This window comes from Periplaneta americana, chromosome 13 (assembly GCF_040183065.1).
Source record: "Periplaneta americana isolate PAMFEO1 chromosome 13, P.americana_PAMFEO1_priV1, whole genome shotgun sequence".
In the NCBI taxonomy this organism is placed as follows: Eukaryota; Metazoa; Arthropoda; class Insecta; order Blattodea; family Blattidae; genus Periplaneta; species Periplaneta americana.
Window position 1 is genome coordinate 33156508 of NC_091129.1, and position 21377 is coordinate 33177884.

Genomic DNA, 21377 nt, shown 5'->3' on the forward strand with positions numbered 1-21377 from the left:
ATTCAATAATGTAATCATAACACCTGGAATACCATGTAATGTAGCCTACTTGGATATATAACAAATTCAAGTAAAAAGAAATAAAACCTCAGAATATGAAATTCACTATAAAACGACGCAATAGTAATAATTTGCGAATGTGTGGATATTTCGCTATTAGAATTCTATTTCGCGATTTGTCGCGATTCTTTTATCCGCATATTATTAATCAGAATCACTTAATTCGTAAAGATTAGCAAAAATCTATTGTATATCTATTATGTCGTGATCTCCATAAATACCCGGCCCTCTATATCATGCATATTAATTCAATTTACAAGCTTATACAATTCATCAGTTGAACTATACAGATTACTTCAATTTCCAGCTTTACAATAAAATTCATCAGCCAAGCTATACAAAAATATGCAATACATAGTAAACAGATTAATTCAATTTACAAGCATAGTTTAGTTGAGCTATGCAAAGTTGTATAATTCTTATCAACTAGATTAATTCAATTTACAAGCATAAACAATTCATCAGTTGAACTATACAGATTAATATTCAATTTCCAGCTTTACAATAAAATTCATCAGCCAAGCTATACAAAAATATGCAATACATAGTAAACAGAGTAATTCAATTTACTAGCATAGTTTAGTTGAGCTATGCAAAATTGTACAATTCTTACCAACTAGATTAATTCAATTACCAAGCATAAGCAATTCATCAGTTGAGCTATACAGATTACTATTCAGTTTCCATCTTTACAATAAAATTCATCAGCCAAGCTATATAAAAGTATGCAATATTATAGTAAATAGATTAATTCAATTTAGCTACAAGCATAGTTTAGTTTAACTATACAAAATTGTACAATTCATATCAAGTACATTAATTCAATTAACAAGCATAAACAGTTCTTCTGTTGAACTATACAGACTACTATTCAATTTACAGCATATACAATTCATCAATTAAGCTACTGTATATAAAAATATACAATACATAGTAAACATATTAATTCAATTTGCAAGTATATTTTAGTTGAGTTACAAAAAATTGTGCATTTCATAATCATAATTTTCACCTCCGTTATATTTCTCCTGAAACTAATGCATCTATGTGCAAAATACCCATTACAGTGCTCAACTCATTTACAACCAAAATGTAACTTAGAATGTTTTTGCAATCAGCGATCCAATTACTAGACACACCATAATTGTCAAGTAATTGGTCCAACTCTATTTGGCCTGTTACATTCTGAATCCCATAAAAATTTGAACCCACACCCGATAGGCTACACATCTGTAAGAGTATTTCCTGATCATGCAATAGTAAAGCTCAAGGTCACCTCCTAAAACAACAATAAATGAATATTGTCATGTACCGAGCCTTTCCTTACTCAGTGTTCCGATGTTGCCAGATCCCGACGATGGGCAGCAATGCATCACTGCTTGGTACAAGATTGAGTGAGCTCAAGGTACGTTTAATCGAACCCTGTGTACGTTATGGTTACATTGTGTTTACAAATGTTTATTGTGAATGGCACCTTAAAAGCAAATCTAATTAAAATGTTGGTTGGCACACACGTCTACGTTGAGGCAGGAACAATAGCAATGACGTAAAATTGTCCTGTATTTCAAGGATTTTAAGTTTAAGTTCTTGTCGAAGCAAATAATTTAGCCAATCACAATAGATTGCAAAACATATCCACGCCCGAACCCCATGACACAGGATGTGAACAAAACTTTTTGTCTAAAGATATAATTGACTTTTCGTCACATCACACTGCAACAATAAACTCGAGAGCCAATAGAATTTATCTCTTACGTACCATACGTTTCTCATTCTAAGTCAGTCATTTCCAACTGGCCAATCTGTGACACAGGAGTGCGTTTCCCTTCTCTGAACAGAGCTGGTAGAGCATGTGAGGGAAGGTGCTGTGTCTCAGTTATTTAAACATCTCCATCCCTTCCACTGCCACTTTCCCTAATATGCTCTTTCACCTATGCTTTCCCTCTGAAGGAGCTCGAGAGCAGTGACATGTGATGTCAAAGAGCTAGCAGTTGGAAATGCCTGTTCTAAGTACCCAAATGTTATTTGTCATGTTTTAGATTACAACCTACCTCATGGTCTAGTGGTTACAAAATGGCTGAAATGGCAACCGTCCAACGGATATAATCCATTTGGCAGTGAATCACTAATCAGAGTACTGGTATCATTTAGTGGTCTACCTCTACACTTTTGTTTGATTTTTCGTAATCTAAGAGAGGGCACATTAATTCTCTGCATTAGCTTAGCGAGGATATTGTACTACACGTAAATATTTTCTGACTTATTTAATTGGATTCCATGCTTTCTTTTTCTATTATTCACTAGAATAGATCGCGGAGATCTTGATCTCGTCTCGCGGAGAGGGCTCCGCGGGACATAACTTGAGAAACACAGCTTTGCACTAACTCTTAATGGGATTCTATTAAATTAAATATTGTGTTACTCTATTAACAAAATATATTGTGAAGTACAATACAAGTTTTCCACAAGAATAATTTTCAAACACAGAAATGTAGCACACTTCAGAATTCTTCCCGCTACTGAACAAAGTGAGTTGTCATGATTTTAGTATCAATTAAAGGGTTCAGAGCCATAGCGGGCCAAGCGCCATATATTAAAAACTGAGAAAATAAGGGTTAAAATTAAGTGAATACCATAATTTAACGAAACGTATAGCAAGTAATATAAAAGATGCACATTAAAACTAAATTATATATCAATCTTCATTAAATTATGGTATTCAGAGCCATATTGGCCCAAGCACCATTTATTAAAAACGGAGAATACGGGTTAAAATTAAGTGACTACCATAATTTAATGAAACATATAGCAAGTAATATAAAGTATCCACATTAACACTACATGATATGTTAATCTTCATTAAACCATGTAATCAAAGCCATAGTAGGTCAAACGTCATATATTAAAAACATAGAAAACAAGGGTTAAAATTAAGTGAATACCACAATTTAATGAAACATATAGCAAGTAATATAAAGTATCCACATTAAAACTACATGATATGTTAATCTTCATTAAACCATGTAATCAAAGCCATAGTAGGTCAAACGTCATATATTAAAAACATAGAAAACAAGGGTTAAAATTAAGTGAATACCACAATTTAATGAAACATATAGCAAGTAGTATAAAGTATCCACATTAACACTACATGATATGTTAATCTTCATTAAACCATGTAATCATAGCCATAGTAGGTCAAACGTCATATATTAAAAACATAGAAAGCAAGGGTTAAAATTAAGTGAATAACACAATTTAATGAAACATATAGCAAGTAATATAAAGCATCCACATTAAAACTACAGGATATGTTAATCTTCATTAAACCATGTAATCAAAGCCATAGTAGGTCAAACGTCTAATATTAAAAACATAGATAACAAGGGTTAAAATTAAGTGAATACCACAATTTAATGAAACATATAGCAAGTAATATAAAGTATCCACATTATTACTACATGATATGTTAATCTTCATTAAACCATGTAATCAAAGCCATAGTAGGTCAAACGTCATATATTAAAAACATAGAAAACAAGGGTTAAAATTAATGAAACATATAGCAAGTAATATAAGGTATCCACATTAAAACTACAGAATATGTTAATCTTCATTAAACCATGTAATCATAGCCATAGTAGGTCAAACGTCATATATTAAAAACATAGAAAACAAGGGTTAAAATTAAGTGAATACCACAATTTAATGAAACATATAGCAAGTAATATAAAGTGTGCACATTAAAACTAAATGATATTTCAAAATTCATTAAACTATGGTATACACTTAACTTTAACCCTTGCTTTCTCCGTGTTGAATCACTTGGCCCACTATGGCTCTGAACCCTTCAATTGCTGCTGACAAATCATCTTTCTTAGAGACATGAATGTCAGCGTTTTACAGTATATAATTGAACAATACTGTAATAGTGACTGCGTCTATGACTGAACACAAAGCGCTGATTTTCATTCCACTGGATCCTCTGCCTGGTCTAATGCAATTTGTGATAGGCAAAGGGGTGAGTTTCTCTCGGGATACTCCTGTTTTCTTCTTACATTCCACTAACACTCATCACCTTCCTTTTCCTATCATCTGCAAGAGTTAAAAATACGATGGAGTGAAGTCTTCGGGAGTAGTTAAGGGTCTCCGATGCTGGTATAGGGTTTATGGTTTCGGGACTTATATCCCTGTGGTGTATCAAGTTCTCGTCTGGAAATGGAACGTGATTCTGTCAAGGCCGAGGTAGGGTGGTGCGCCTGTAAGCATCGGATTCATGAATCCCACACGGGCCATCTGTCGAACTGGAAAAATCTTCGCGCATAGAGCGCACAATCGTCAATGTCAATTTATGTGCATGCATCCAACCCGGGTTTGGTTCTCGTAAAGCTCGTCAGCCAGCCATATATGGTATTACGTCTATACAGCTTCGTAGTGAAATTATCCTCAAGATTCAAAGGGATGATAGGGTACACTTAAATGAATAGAAAACCTATACTACGTTTTATGATTAAATGCGAGATCAATTAGAAAATTGGTTTGGAATTTTCAGCAGTCTGTAAACATCGCCGCTAACACACTGCTCTTTCTTCTCGTAATACAGACGTAAGAGGTCAACGAAATCAGGTCTGTCTGCCTTAGTGAACTACTTCCCATCGCCCTTCCTGGCTACAATGTTGTAAGCTGGTCGCATCTGTCAGTGGCTTAAAAATTAGTGGATATTAAATTTAATTTTCACGAAAACTCAAATACGCCAGAGGGATAAGTTTTTCTTTGTTAGATTTTCTATCGATATGGACAAAAATCACGATCCTATTCGCAATAGTTGTCAAGTAAGGAGGTGTAAACATTTGGGAAAAACATTTTTTTTCTCACAAAACTATGGACTTGCCACCAATATGATATTACACTTTTTTGTTTCATAAAACATGAGTTATTCGCTCTGGAAATTTGCAGTTATTCCTCTTCCACTCTGTATAAGATTCCGTTTTTTAAGACGCGTTCAATTCCGTTTGTTCTATATTGTTTAATAATTAATTTTAAATTATTTAGCTCCATTTCGTTTTCAAAGATTTGACTTCTTTCTTAGACCTAATATTTTATGGAATAAGCATCATCACATTTTAGTAGTGTAAGCTCTTCTTATCCTATAAAATAAAATTATATTAAAAAGTAATAGGCCTAGACTAAAACTACACTGAAAATCAACGTCACTCCTGTTACTTCTTATACTTCACTCTGATAGTTGTCATGATTCTTGAAATTCGAGATCGTTCTACTGTTCTTATATTAAAACAGTTCCTAATTTAAGCATAGTATATAGGGGAACTTTGTATGTTTTATGACAGAAACATTACGCAGATATGTTTCGTATTTCTGTCGCTGACAGGTACGGAAATGTATACACATGTTTCAGTCGTCGAGTGTAGTACAGAATATTTGTGAATATGGAGGTAGCTGGTTGTCAATTTGTACCTGTCGCATGCAGGAGATCATAGATCAGATCTCAGCAAAACATTTGTGATTATTACGAGCAAGCAATGGTTTAATCAGAAATGTAATCGAAAATGTTACGGTCTTGTTAATTAGCATATTTCAAGTTATAAATGACCTTTATTTCAAACATTATCGTAATTTACCCATATAAATTTTTTCTTGAGACAAAACTAACTTGAGTTTGAAAATTCTATTTTTTGTGCAATTGTATATTACAAAATTGTTTATTTCAATGATTTGTAATTACACACACTTACAGAAACGAGCATGTAATGGCTTTACTTGAACAACATGTAAAATTTAACATTTGATTATTTTAATGTTAAGAAAAACATGTCTGCTAATTAAATAATGTTAATTATAATAACAATAATAACCAGCTCCAGAGCTGTGATAGTTTGAAGATATCTACTTTTTTTTTCTCGGAGGAGGACCCGTAGGCAAGTACCACAGTCTTAGGTTTATTGTACAACCTCCTCATTTGGGATGATTTTGAAGTTCTTAGGACCGCCCTTCAAGTTCATGATTCACTGCTTGGTGCCATATAATCGATTCGGCTGTAGCATCCAGTTCTGACGGAGTCCGCGTGAACGGCAACGACCCTCCGTCCTCTCTGATTGTATACCGCCTACTCGAATAGATGGCAGCTGTTCACAATTCATGTGCTTACGTTCTGCTGCATCCTTAGTCTAGAAGGTCGCGCCACCATTGCTCACCGTTGATCCACCGTTGTAGATAGCATTTTACCTGTTGGTACTCGACCTGTCGCCCGTAGTCAGTTCTCATTCTACGACAGTCATTTATCCTGTATTATATCTTTCTACGAACCGTAAACTAATGCCAAGCATATTGCGAAGTTTTTCACTAATTTCATCACATGCTTTTTCCCCTCTTAAGCTGCAAATATCGAGTTTCTAGTTCTACTGATTTTAGAAAATCGACACATCGGAAGAAGATAATCCGTTTCTATTTCCGTAGTTATTCATTGATATCCAATGATAGTCCATTTATACTGTCAGCAATCATTTTCTACCATCCATAGCGAGTCCATTTCTACTTCCCGTAGTAGTCCTCAGTCATCTGAAGGTAGTCTATTTCTACTTCCTGTTTCTTTCTTTACATTCGAAAGTAGTTATTTATATACGTAGATGAAATTATTGGGATCATCAGTGTGGTTTTAGGAGTAATAGATCGACTATTGATCAGATTATTTGTATTCGACAGATACTGGAAAAAAAAATGGGAGTATAAGGGTACAGTGCATAAGTTATTCATATATTTCAAAAAGGCATATGACTCGGTTAAGAGAGAAGTTATATACAGTATTACATTCCTATTGAATTTGATATTCCCAAGAAACTAGTTCGAGTAATTAAAATGTGTCTCAGCGAAAAGTACAGCAGAGTCCGTATAGGTCAGATTCTGTCCGATGCTTTCCCAATTCATTGTGGGCTTAAGCAAGGAGATGCATTATCACCTTTACTTTTTAACTTTGCTCTAGAATATGCCATTAGGAAAGTTCAGGATAACAGAGGATTTTAAGTTGAACGGGTTATGTCAACTGCTTGTCTATGCGGATGACGTGAATGTGTTAGGAGAAAATCCACAAACTATTAGGGAAAACACGGGTATTTTACTTGAAAGAAGTAAAGCAATAGGTTTGGAAGTAAATCCCGAAAAGACAAAGTAGTTCTATATCATTATGTCTCGCTACCAAAATATTGCACGAAATGGAAATATAAAAATTGGAAATTTATCCTTTGAAGAGGTGGAAAACTTCAAATATCTTGGAGGAACAGTAACAGATAAAAAATGACACTCGGGAGGAAATTAAACGCAGAATAAATATGGGAAATGCCTTATTATTCAGTTTTTTTTTTTTTACTGTGCTATCAGAAATTACGTGGTGAGGTGTTTCAGTCCCCATCACGCGAAAGATAAATCAAATAATTCATATCTTTCAATCATCACACAACACAGTTTAAGGTCTTTTCCCCCCCCCCACTATGCTAATACTTTGTAAGTTGCCCATATTTAAACGTTAATCCAGAAAATCTGTGAAACTAAACAAACATTCAAAGTAAACTGACCTCACTAATGATTAAACAGCATTTTCAACAATTAGATTAGAAATTCTGAATTTAATTCTTACAACAAACTAAAGGGATTATTCCAACAAGCTTTAATGTATAACTGTAACTCATCTCAGGCATCACGATGCCTGCATGCCCGCTATAAGACACGTGATTTCTAAACTTCACAGGTGCACTGAGAATTATCACGTGACAAAGAACACACTCACATTATTAAAGGAAGTAACTATTCTTCCGTAAGGAAGTCTAACGTTTGAAGTTTTTCCCTAACATGTACATCAGTTTGCAGATATACCCTTCTGAGTTCTTTAATAAAGTCAGGTAAAGTTTTTGTTTTGTTTTTCAACATATAATAAATAAATCCCATGGCAAGCCACAATATACTAAAATAATGAGGAGTCTGTGGTACGTCCAGGTCAAAAACGATCCGCAGATTTGTGTTCGGGTTCGTTGCCTTATGCACATTATTCAGCTGTTGCTGAATCCATAGCCAAATACCCCTTGTAAGATCTGAACATCTTGTTAGTCTGTGGCTAATTGCATCAATAGTCCCACATTTATTACACTGTGGAGTTGGGACAATGTGGTACATGTATTTTCCCTCTTCCGTCATAATTATCCCATTAATTAGCGCATATGTCTCCCATTTCCAACTTGATGGTATATGTGGTATTTTAAAATATGACCAAATCTTCTTCCAGTTCTTATTAGGAAATTTACATTGTACACTCGGTAAACACCTCACTTGGTCTTGGAAGTAGCTGTAGATCAGTTTATTTGTTATTTGTTCTGCTGCAATATTTGTGGTTTCCAAAAATTTGTTGGCTTCAGTGGTAAGTTTTGTCAAAGACCTAGTCATACTGGATGCATGCACTGAAGCAACATAGTTCGATATGCGCACTACAGTGTCTATATTGTGTTCAGTGCGTATTATCTCTTTTATAAATAGAGCATCACATTTAGTTTTTACATTAATTAACTGTAAACCTCCTTCCTTGGTCGACAACCTACATTGAGTCGTGCGATACGAAATACGAAACCTTCCCACAAATAGAATCCTAAAATCTTTTCAATTTGTTGAGCTGTATGAATGGATATCGGAAAAACTTGGGCAAGGTACCATATTTTGGATAAAATAAACGTGTTTATATGCCACACTTTTTGAATAACATTCAAATTCCGACTGAGGTGTCTTTGGATTCCATATCTGATTTTGTTAACAATATCTTTCCAATTTGTCTCAATAACATCCATGATATTGGGTGTATATAGTATCCCTAAAATTTTCATTTTATTCACATTAGTAAATCGAGATGATGTCGTTTGCCCTCTTGGAGTTAGGGCCATGAACGTACTTTTCGTAAAATTAATGAAAGAGTTTGACGCATTCCCAAATACTTGTAGAACTTCTTAAATACGAGTAGGATCGGTTGTTTCTTTGCATAAAATAATCACATCGTCGGCATAGGCATAAACCGGGGGTAGTCACCATCTGTCTGTTATTGCAATATCTTTCCAATTTGTCTCAATAACATCCATGATATTGGGTGTATATAGTATCCCTAAAATGTTCATTTTATTCACATTAGTAAATCGAGATGATATCGTTTGCCCTCTTGGAGTTAGGGCCATGAACGTACTTTTCGTAAAATTAATGAGAGAGTTTGACGCATTCCCAAATACTTGTAGAACTTCTTGAATACGAGTAGGATCGGTTGTTTCTTTGCATAAAATAATCACATCGTCGGCATAGGCATAAACCGGGGGTAGTCACCATCTGTCTGTTATTGCACAAGGAAAGGGTCAGCATCCTCAGCAGTGCTTCTAATGCACATGTAAATAATATCATTGACATTGGACAGCCCTGACGAACGGATCTTTGTATGGCGATTGGTTTAGTAAAATACCCGTTTATTTGTACACGCGAATATGCATTCTGATATAATTTTTTGAAGGTATTGATAAGTTTTATAGGGATATTCAATTTATGTAACACTGCAAACAATAGGAATGATTGATATTATCAAAGGCTTGCTCAAGATCTATGCTCAGTAACCCAGCAATATCATTATCTTCTTTTTTCAATAATAAATCCCTAATAGTAGAGAGGATATTGGTGATCTTTCTTCCTGGCACTGCGCACGTTTGCCCTATATCTATAATTTGAGGAAGCAGAGTTTTTAATCTATTTGCGAAAATCTTCATTAGAATTTTATAGTCGGTATTTAGAAGTGTAATCTGTCTATAGTCTTTAATCATTCCGGTACATTGTTTTTTTGGAATAAGAATTACAATGCCTTCCGTAAAACTCGTACAGTCTACTTGACACTTAAATACTTCATTAAACACTTGTAGGAGTTGCTCTTTTACGAAGTCCCAATAAGCCTTATAAAAAGTATAGGTAATTCCATCTGGACCTGGAGCTGATTTGGAACTTGCAGAAATTATCGCTCTTCTAATTTCCTCTTCAGTAATGGGTTGTTCTAATAATTGTTGATAATCAAGTGAAATAGCTCGTTGCAAATATTGAAGTACGTTATGTTGATCTTGCTCAGAGTGTACTCTATGGCGAAATCTTGCTTGAAAATATTTGAAAGCTTCTTCCAATATTAAGGGGGTACCTGTGATATTTTGGTTATCTGGTGTTTTTAACTGATGAATAAACTTTGTTTGACCTTTATTTTTTTCTGTAGCAATATGAAAAAGCGCGGATTTTTCTTCAGCAATGATTGAACTATTTGTGCTTCGTGTTAAGGATCCTTGCAATACACGCTCTTGAAGTAAGTTGAGTCTCCTCTTAGCAGCTTGCATGTGTTTAAAAACATCTTTACCGCCACATTGTTGTTGATAGATGTTCTGCAGGAGTTCATAATGATAGCGCAGCTTGTTACGTGCAGTACGCGCCCTTTGTATGCCTTGGGATTTAAAAAACTGCTGAATAGCTGGTTTAACAATAGGTCCATTTATGAAGAATGTTGGATGAAGACCGTCTCGCTCTATCAGTCATTGCCTCCCAAAACAATTTAAAATCTTCGGTAATTTTGTCATCACGTAATAACTGAGAGTTCAGTTTCCAATAACTTTTCCCGATCTGTGGTACATGATGAACTTTTTCCTCTTTCAACATTACGCAATCATGGTCAGTAAAGGAAACTGGCATCGTACTGAGCGTTTTAAGTTTATCTGTTGAAGCTGCGTTCACGTAAATTCTGTCGATACGAGAAGCTGCATTCAGGTGATGATACGTAAACCGAATGTTGTTGCCATGCAGTTTTTCCCACACATCATATAAACCGAGTTGAAGGATCATGCGGTCTAAGGCTATCGATGGATTATATTCTCCAGTTTGGTCTTTTGCATGGAGCACACAATTAAAATCTCCACCAAAAAATAGATGATCAAAATTATGTCTTACATAATAAGGTAATTCATGTGTAATAAAATGTTCTCTTTCTGCTCTTTTATTCGAACCAGACGGGAGGTAAACATTTACATATAGCGTATTATCATTTGTTAGCAGCGTCGTTATTCTGCCGCTTGGATGGATTTCAAATAGTTTAATTTCAATACTGGAACGATACACAATGGCAGTACCTCTTTGATTTTCCCCAGGGTTGCATATCGCATGAAACCGTGGGCCCAGAAAATGCATATTATCTACATTTATTTCTTGTAACAAAAATATCGATATCATTGTCATTAATAAATCTTGTTAATTCCTGTTGCTTAGATCTACTGCGAAGAAGATTAACATTGAGAGTTGCCACTACATTTAAAGGGAGTGCCATCAAAAATAAAATGCACAGGAAAAAGTGCATTTTATAATAATACAACTAATTATGATATTATTACCCTTCGACTTTGGAAGTTACGGTTTGTTTCTATTTAGCAAGACGAGGATCTCTTGAATTAACCTGCCTCTTTAAATACGGTCGAATTATTAAATCAGTCGTTTCACTCTCCATCAGCGTATCCGGAAACATTGCATCATAAGAATCATCTGTTCCGTGTTCTTGATTCACCGTAGAAATAGGAAGGTCATTCACACGATCGACAGGCATACTTTCTTTCGTGTCTTGTGAGGCAGTTTGTGTACTGACCTTGACATTGACATCGTGCGTAGAAGGAATATTCTGCGCTGAAGCGGTGTTAGGATGTGGGGGAGTGCCATCCTCGGGTATCTTGTCTGACGTTGTCTCTGTTGTTATGGTTGAACTGTTAACTGATAAATCCATAACTTCAATAACGTCTTCTTTGTTTACTGATGACGTCGAAGCGGTAGCTTTAGTTTCCGTCGTATTGCTGGATATATTATTTTTGCTAACATCCACTTCCAGTTGTTGAGAAATATTATGCTCTCTTTCTGCAGGGTCGTGGTTATTTACATCCATCTGAAGCACAGATCGTCTCGCCGGCAGCGTCCCAGCTACCAACTTAGACCAAGCAGGTTGATCACTTTTATTACGCGAGGTCTTTTTTGTTAGGACAATTATTTCGCAAATGGCCAGTTTGATGACAGTATGAACAAGTAGTAGGTTGATTTTCATAACTTACTAAGGCTTTAAATCCACAAACATCAATATATGAAGGGATATGCGTTTTAAGACCCATTTTAACTGTGCGCACTCCATTCTTAATCTTATATCTAAAAGCCTGTCCCCATGAATCATCAGTAACAGAATAAACCGTGCCGTATTTTTCAAGACCAGTACTTATATTAGTATTAGAAAGTTCCGGAGGAAGGTTATAAATTTTGACAGATTTAATGCCGGGTCCTGCTTTCTCTATTTTCACTTTGGTTCTCTGTCCATTAGAAAATGTGAACGACAACTCACCTTTGGTTTTTTCTAATATTTCTTGAACAATGTTAGTGGAAGTACATTTAATGAAGACTTGCCGTGTCACTCCATTCAGTTGAATCATCTCTAGTTGTTCTTCCATTAGTCGGAGATCTTCATAAGTCCATTCGTGAAGTAAATATGGTTCTGGTCGAGGAATATCTTGCTCGGTGAAGGATATCACAAGCGTTTGTTTCCTTTCTATCATCATAATTCTTATCAAATAAATATCAGGAGACTTAGTCAAACGTATATAGACGCAAACTTCTGCAGGAACACTTAACAAAAATAATCACAGTTTATAACTCTCACAAAAGTCACTGAAATCTAATATGTCACTTATGAAACTGAAACACTCACTACTCAGACAGTAAATCGCGTGCCTACGCTACAAAAGCTTGCTCGCAACTGAGTTGAGAAGCTTTTATCATCCAGTCTGCTGTCAAAAACTCTGAAAATTAGAATTTATAAAACAGTTGTATTACCGGTTGTTCTGTATGGTTGTAAAACTTGGGCTCTCACTCTGAGAGAGGAACTGAGGTTAAGGGTGTTTGAGAATAAGATGCTTAGGAAAATATTTGGGGCTAAGAGGGATGAAGTTACAGGACAATGGAGAAAGTTACACAACGCAGAACTGCACGCATTGTATTATTCACCTGAAAAAATTAGGAACATCAAATCTAGATGTTCGAGATGGGCAGGGCATGTAGCACGTATGGGCGAAACCAGAAATGCTTATAGAGTGTTAGTTGGGAGACCGGAGGACTGAAGACCTTCGGGCAGGCCTAGTCGTAGACGGGAAGATAATATTAAAATGGATTTGAGGGAGGTGGGATATGATGGTAGAGAGTGCATTAATCTTGCTCAGAATAGGGACCGATGGCGGTCTTATGTGAGGGTGGCAATGAACCTCAGAGTTTCTTAAAGCCGCAAGTAAATATAATTATTTATACTCCCAGTAGTCGTTCGATAACATCCGGAGGTAGTATATCGAATTTATTCTCTCCGGAGTCGTTCTTTATCAAACGAAGGTAGATCTTTTCTACCCCCGTAGTCGTCCTCTTATCACCTGAAGGTAAATCATTTCTACTGCACGCAGTCGTTCTCAAGCATCCAAAGATAGTCCATATTGCATTTTTTTACTTTTATCCTATTCTGCCATTCACAGCGAAAGACAGCTTTCACAAATGACGTTCCCGTGTCAAGCTTAGTTTTTTTTTTAATATGCCTAGGATGATATATTAATTAAAGTTAAAAAAATTAAATACTGTATATTTAAAGGGATATATAACAATGGAAAGCAATAGTACGGGTAATAAGACCTGAAGAACAAAGAGAAATGAATATTCCAAAGAATGAAACTATCGAATGCTTTCCCAAAATCAACAAATGCCATTGTGTTCCTAGTTTCATTTATATTATTTATTTTACTGAGAAAATAATATCTGTATAGGATCATCCAAATCTAAAACCATTTTGTTCTTCTAGTAAAAAAGTTTCAGAAATTGTTTTAAAATTTTGGTTGAGTATTCGTGACTATAACTTACACGTGTTTAAAAGTCTAAATTGTCTATGTTTTTGACAACAATGTCTTTGCCTTTTCTTTAATAATGATACTATTTTTGCTTGTAGCTAAGACTTAAGAACTCTCGATATAATAGTAATGATTTTGTTAGAGACGAACATTAATATTAAAATAAATCAGAACATAGCTGATATCTCTATTTACTGAAGAATGTATTAGTACACTTGAGCATACCGGAAATATTTCTATTTCAATTCGTTCACATTAATATTATTTTAGGGCGGATGGCTAACATTTCTCCACCGATATATCAACATACTCAACAACCTGGCAGTATGCATACTGCTATGATGTAATATGTAGGAAGGAAAAGTGGCGTACGTGGTGAGGCACGAGACCTAAGGCCACAAGTCACAGTGAGTTATGTAAATGAGCTGATGGAATCTGTAATTTGCTTCCTGCCTCGTTTACTGACTCACTAAGACAAATGAGCCGATTAATTACAAAGAGTCCATTCGCATCAGCGTTGCCATAAAGCCAATTAATTTTGAGCGACACTTCCACACGACACCATTCCACTCAGACACTTCAGGAAGCTAGCTAACTTCTTGACAAACAAGTGCGGGCAGACAAGTGACTTCTATGATGGATAAGGCGACTTCTTTTTATTTTTAGTAGGTTATTTTAAGGCGCTTTATCAACATCTTAGGTTATTTAGCGTCTGAATGAGATGAAGATGATAATGCAGGTGAAATGTGTCCATTTGCTCATATTGTGTTGAGGGAAAACCCCGAAAAAACCTGAACCAGGTAACTTGCCCCGACCAGGAATCGAACCTGAGCCACCTGGTTTCGCGGCCAGACGCGTTAACCTTTACACCACAGCTGTGGACTGATAAGGCCACTAGATCTATAGAGGTAAATTCTAAATATCCACATTTTATTTGAAGTTTTTTTTTTCATCATCTCCCTGACCATGTCAGAGACTATCGGACAATGTCAAAATTCAAATTTAAATTAAAAAGTCACATTCTAGTTCATGGAATTGCTTGTTGAACACCTGTAAGGTTGCGCAACTTCGGCTTAACCCATGACATATAGTAAATATTGTAACTATGCTGTTGTAAAATTGACAATTAATATGTTGGTCATGCATTTATTATTATTATTATTATTATTATTATTATTATTATTATTATTATTATCAGCTATCAGTATCATCATTGCTATCTCTGTTTTTCTTTCTTTTTCTTTTTCTTGTATTAGCTCGATGAGAGCTCTATAGTGTTATTTTGACCCTGTTGACCCTCTACAGGGCTTTAATTTAATTTGTACTATTTTCATCAGCGTCTGTATTTCTTTTTTATATTTATATGTGCTATCTGGTATGCTGGAAGAGAAGGCCTTATGGCTTTAATCCTGTCAGATCAAATAAATAAATAATAATAAATAGTTTTCACTAATCACGTTTGGGAAGAATATTCCACGCTTTTATTAATTCGATTACTTCTTCTCATTACGTTTATAAATAGACAGTCACGGCGGTCCAGTGGCTAGTGTGTTGGACTCACAATCCTGTGGATCTGTCATAACCCTGATTATAATATGACCCTTGTGTCCCAGATAGCACAGATTTCCTCCGGAAGCTCCGGTTTTCCTGTGGCATCGCAATAAATCTCATCTCATCGCGGGTGCAACGTAGATCAGCCTCCAAGGGCGCACTCTGGACAACGACTCTGTCGGAAAATTGGTCTACATAACTGACTTCATATGCGTGAATGATAAACAATCAATTATATCGGTCATTAGTTATAAAAAATTCTAAATAGTTTTGTTGCAAAGTTCTATCATTGTTGCATATGCGTAATTCTCGAGGTTTGCAGCAATTCCTGTCCATGGCAAATATCACTACTATGTTTCATATGTACTATAGGATAAATTAAATTTTAAAATAATCAGTAGAACACAAAGAAAATTGGGAAAATTTTTTAATTGTGCTTCAAAGTATTATATATTTAAATGATTTCCATAAACTAGTTGAAGTACTTGTAAATATAAATTGTCCACAACCACAAAATTGAAAAATATCGCTTTACAATTTCACGGATGGTGGGAAGATTCAGATGCTCTTATTTCAAAACTAACTCCTACTAAATTGTATATATGATATGCGTAAATAACTTAGTGATTTAAGACGGCGCTTATTCCGTCGGATCCCGGCCAACTAGTCACTCATAAAGAGTGCACCTCAGCACATGTGTGGATTTCGGTCCTACGTTCATAGACATCTATGACGTAGTGCATAGGGCGGCCACTAGAGGGAACCCAAGAGTTGGAGCTTAATCTGAGACGATTCTGTTCGACGCCGGGGTTGTATCCGGTGTGGCTTAGTATCAGCACGTAGAGCTGAAAACCCGGGTTCAAATCCCGGCGCCGGAGAGAATTTTTCTCCGTTCCATTACTCTTTCATCGTACTTCATAATAATTGTTACCAACATTATCTCCTTCTCTTCTCTTCTCTTCTCTTCTCTTCTCTTCTCTTCTCTTCTCTTCTCTTCTCTTCTCTTCTCTTCTCTTCTCTTCTCTTCTCTTCTCTTCTCTTCTCTTCTCTTCTCTTCTCTTCTCTTCTCTTCTCTTCTCTTCTCTTCTCTTCTCTTCTCTTCTCTTCTCACAAGTTACGAAATGTTACTATTTTGTTGAGTCAGATACACTTTGCAGGAATATGAAATGTATAATATTGTCTTATTATTTTATAAATTCTGTAGCGCAATAATTCGTAAAGCTGTGTTCCTTTGATCAAGAATGTTCTGCCGTGTTGGACCATGAGATAAAGATTTTTTGAAGTGACTAAATAGCCAACGAACTTAGGTTTCAAACTAGTGCTGTTTCATCTTAACCAGCGCAGACTGACTTCCGTGAATGCAAGTAACTCTACCTTGTAATATTAGCAAACAGGCAGGCTTTCGTGGGTCCCGCCTGGACTAAACCCAGTGGCGGTTCCTCGGTGGAGGGAAGGGAGGAACGTCCTCCTCACATTTTCCTACTTTTGAAAGTAAATACCAAATTAAATATATGCCTTGAAATTCGAGGAAGATTCGATAAATTTTAAGTTCACAGCTATAAGAAAACTTCGGTTGACCGAGTTTTAAACGACGCGCACTCATGTGCTGCTAGAAAACTGTGAGAACGATGCGAGATTGATTGTGTGGAGGAAAGTCAATCCATTCCTCCTTTACTGCAGTTAACACACATAGAGAACAGCGCGCTAGCGGCCAGAGAAATAAGCAGACCTTTAAAGCAAGGAAATGAACGGATAGGGAGGAGATCCTCCTCTGAATCAGCGCATGGGCGGGAAATAGAAACAGACTGGTCTTGCAGCAAGCTCGCTACCGCTGCCATCTAACGATGCTGCATTCAACCAGGCTATAACATATCTAGGAGGACACACAATAAAAACAGTTTTAACGCAAAGCTATGAAAGGCACCATGTAAACTTTTTTTTTAAATTTATAAATCAAAATATATTATTCATTGGACTTTATATAAGCTACTATTCATGGTTTGAAATTTTCGAGGATATCTGAAAGTTGAAGTTGGATTTATATAAAACAAAGAGGAAATAGTTGTAAGTTAGTATCGCAGATTATTTCTCATTCCTATTTCCGTAAAACGGTTTAGATTACGTGTTAGTAGCTGGTCTCTTCCAACACGTCTGATACTGCAGTGTGAGTGAAAAATGCTGCGAAATGAATTTCCTTGTAATTGTTAATTTGTGCAATTATTCAACAATGAATGGAAGTGAAAACATATTATATTTTGGACAATTTAGGAAACTCAGTTTACAAAAACAGATTATTGCTATACAAAAGGGAAGGCCAACCCCAACACTACCTGGTCTTACATGTATGCATGTAGGCTAATTTGTAGCATGTTTCTCTCAAGGTGCCATTTTGCGCTGTTAACTTCTTTCCTCCCCTTAAGAAATATGCAGGAGCCGCCACTGACTAAACCTATAAAACCCGGGCTCATTGGGTTCAGTCTTCGAAGTTAATTTGCTTCATAGCGTCACCGAAACCCAAGCCTGACGGCAAGCAGGTACGGGCGTGAGTCTTGTCTGATTTGCCGGTCTCTACCGTACTACATAGATTACAAAATCGTTCTTATATCTCCATTTTGTTATTTTTAGCATTCTAGAGTATATTATATAGGCCTATACTATCCATAGTCACACCAATATTACGAAAAATAATATCATTAAAGGAAGGATTTATGAGATTCTTTTAGGAAATTATGGTAAAGTGTTTGAGCCCACCCAATGTTTTTAAAAAGTTGGCAACACTGGTTACGTGACACTCAAACATTCTGTGCGTTACCCGGTAGCGTCATCTGACGAAGTTCATTCACTTGAAACAGGAGCGGCCGATCTTTTTGACTAGAGTCTCAAGTGCTGGAGTCGTTACGGATAAGACGCTGGCTTGACTGTGGAGCCACCTGTGTTGCGAACACAAAATCAGCCATAAAAGAAGTGAGCTGCGGCCTGGACAAGGAATCATAAACGCAAAGAAATACTGATCGTAACGTGACAGCCATAAAACCTGCAGCGAAGCTTTACAACTCTTACTTTACGTATCTATTTATATTTTTATCGGTTCGTCGCGTCGTTCAGCTTAACAGTTTACGTAACTGGCACGTTGTATCGCCTTTAATTCAGTTGTCGACATGTCGGACCTTAACAAGCAGTTCTAAAGATTATACAGAAACGCAGTAGCGTATATTCTTCCTCGCTAATTGTATATATACTTGGCTTCGATACCTGATGGATTCTTTGTGATTTGTGGTCGACAAAGTGGATATATGAAAGGTTTGTCCTGCTTAGGGCCGATTGTATAAACCATTTAATCTTAGATCAGAGGTTAAATTGATCCTCGTTCTAGCTGAACTTGGAATTTAATCTGAGATTAATTTGTCTTAAACTAAAGTCAACTTTGACTGAAGAAATTTCTCCGAGTAAGTTAGATGGCCCAAGTTCAGTTATTTCTTTTATTTTCTGTGTGAAATATACGAATGACAGATTGGGCAAATAAAATATCCATTATTATTATTATTATTATTATTATTATTATTATTATTATTATTATTATTATTATTATTAATAGATATAGTAGGTACATATATATTTTTTTTCAAACAATCTTATATATTTTATAGGCTCTATCGTGTTCAGCAGTATCAAATAACATAACCTATAATTATATTATGTTTATAACAATCATTAATTATTAATGGATATGATAGGTACATTCATAAATTTTCAATTAACTGTATTACTAAACGAAAACTGTCGTTTTACAAAGCTTTATCATGTTTAGCACTATCAGAGACCATAACATGATAACAATTTGGAGGACGGTCAACCTTCTTCTTATTGTCCGCAATTATTTACATTGCACAAAAGGAACCAGTGTCTCCAACAGAGTGTACGGAAAGTCGCCAAAAAGTAGTTGGAAAGTCGCTAGATTTCTCATTATCAACAAAGAAAGATTAAATTTTGTCACTATGGGGTGTTAAAAGGTCGCTAAACTCCTATTTAAACAATATAAAAGTTAAAAGACATTGTTGTTGAAAAAGAGTTAAAGTCGCTAGATTGGCAACACTGAACAAACTTGTACAACATGGTCCGCGCATCACATATTTCACCTGTTTATGCGATGTTGCCAAATCCTTTTCAAGTGAACTTAATTGCATTTGAACCAAGGTAATTTGATCGCAGAAAAGTTTTATACAATAGAAGAAGTGTCTGAATTCGGTTCACTTTTCGATCTTCGATCAAAGTTGATCTTTAGTCAGGGAGTTTTATACAATTGGGCCTTAATGTTTTCGGTTTTCTAACCGGTGTGGTTTGTTTGGAGGAAAAGTAATTACTTGGATCCCTAGAAGGAAGAAACAAAGAATGTCAAGGAGATGCCACTATCTATTTCTTTGTAATATTCTACCAGTTTTGCAACACTCAACATTAATGACAACTATATATATATATATATATATATATTTATATTTATATTTATATTTATATTTATGTCATTAATTTCAAGTAATTATTCTTTGAGATATTTCAAACAAAAAATTTAATACATTATTTCTCTTTTTTTATTTCTTTTCGGATAAAAGTTGTTTTATATGAAACATTTCGTAGCGTATTTTGCGAAAGCCATTGAATGAATTCGCAATATGCTCGGACAATTTAGGAGAGTAGTGAATTATGACTAGAACCCGGATGTTTAGGCTTTTATAACAGTTAAAATAGGCAGGCAAAAAAGGAAATAAAAACTTAAAAAAAGACACAATATTCTTTCAAATATGCATTATAAATTTTAAAAGCCATAATATATTTGAGCAATAAATTTCAATTATATCAACATTGCTCATATATTTACTTCGTAGGTGACACATGTTGACTTATAAAATATATTTTTTTTCGGATTAATCGTCTTTTTCACAAATCTTACATAACAAAAATGTCCCATCGGTTGAAAACAAGTGGGCACCAAATTCACTAACGTAAGCATGAAGTTTACTTTTCAATGGTTTACTAAATTTAGGCATTCTAACTAACCGATCTTATACCTTCTTTCACCCGGCAATAACCTCACTCACTCAAATTTCTTTCTCATACAATAATAAACAAGTGTAGCACAAAATTGTAACAGTAATATTTGAAAATATGAAAGTAAACAATTGAAAATGCTACGTGACAACTTCTATGAGAACAAGCTTAATATTGGAAATTATAAAGCTAATTGTTGATATCGTGAAGACATGACAATATTATTTTTGTAACTGTGGATTGTCGACCATTATTCGTATTACACCAATAGAATTAAAGCACGATTATTAGCAGATTAAGCACCCAAAAAAATTACTTTTATTTACTATTGCTAGTAAACTTAGTCATTGTTTCAAATATTTAAATTTCATACACATAACATTACAATTAATTATAAAATTGCAAATAAACCAGAAATATTGCTTTAAAATTACACAAAAAGGCATTTATTCGTAAGAAACACCTTAAAAAAGCAAAATAAAAATTGGCCCTATCACTTTGATTTACTCCAAATCACATTTATTAAATATCTATGCAAATAATGATTTACTATCACCCAGTAAAAAAGGCATTTTGCCAAACATCCGGGCACTAATTATGGCAATACATGACTGAAACAATTCTAGTTTTGTCCTTTAAATATGCAGAAATTTGATGCGTACAAATGTAGCATAGTAAAATTCTTTTGCAGAACGAAATATATGTGAAAATTCGGAACAAATAATTAGATTTTTCAAAAATAAAGAATAGAGCTCTAATTAA

General features: G+C 35.1%; 1 protein-coding gene across 3 annotated transcripts in view; it reads left to right on the top strand.

Moving 5' to 3' along the window:
- Positions 1-21377, top strand: part of LOC138711789 (transcriptional regulator ATRX homolog) — a 649273-nt gene that overhangs the window by 616197 nt on the left and 11699 nt on the right. The window contains exon 6 of one of the 3 annotated variants that reach the window (XM_069842999.1): positions 1409-1465. The exons of the other annotated variants lie outside the window; for them this stretch is intronic. Coding sequence (XP_069699100.1) covers positions 1409-1465 — 57 coding nt within the window. The remainder of the gene's footprint in view (positions 1-1408; positions 1466-21377) is intronic. 3 annotated transcript variants of the gene reach the window in all.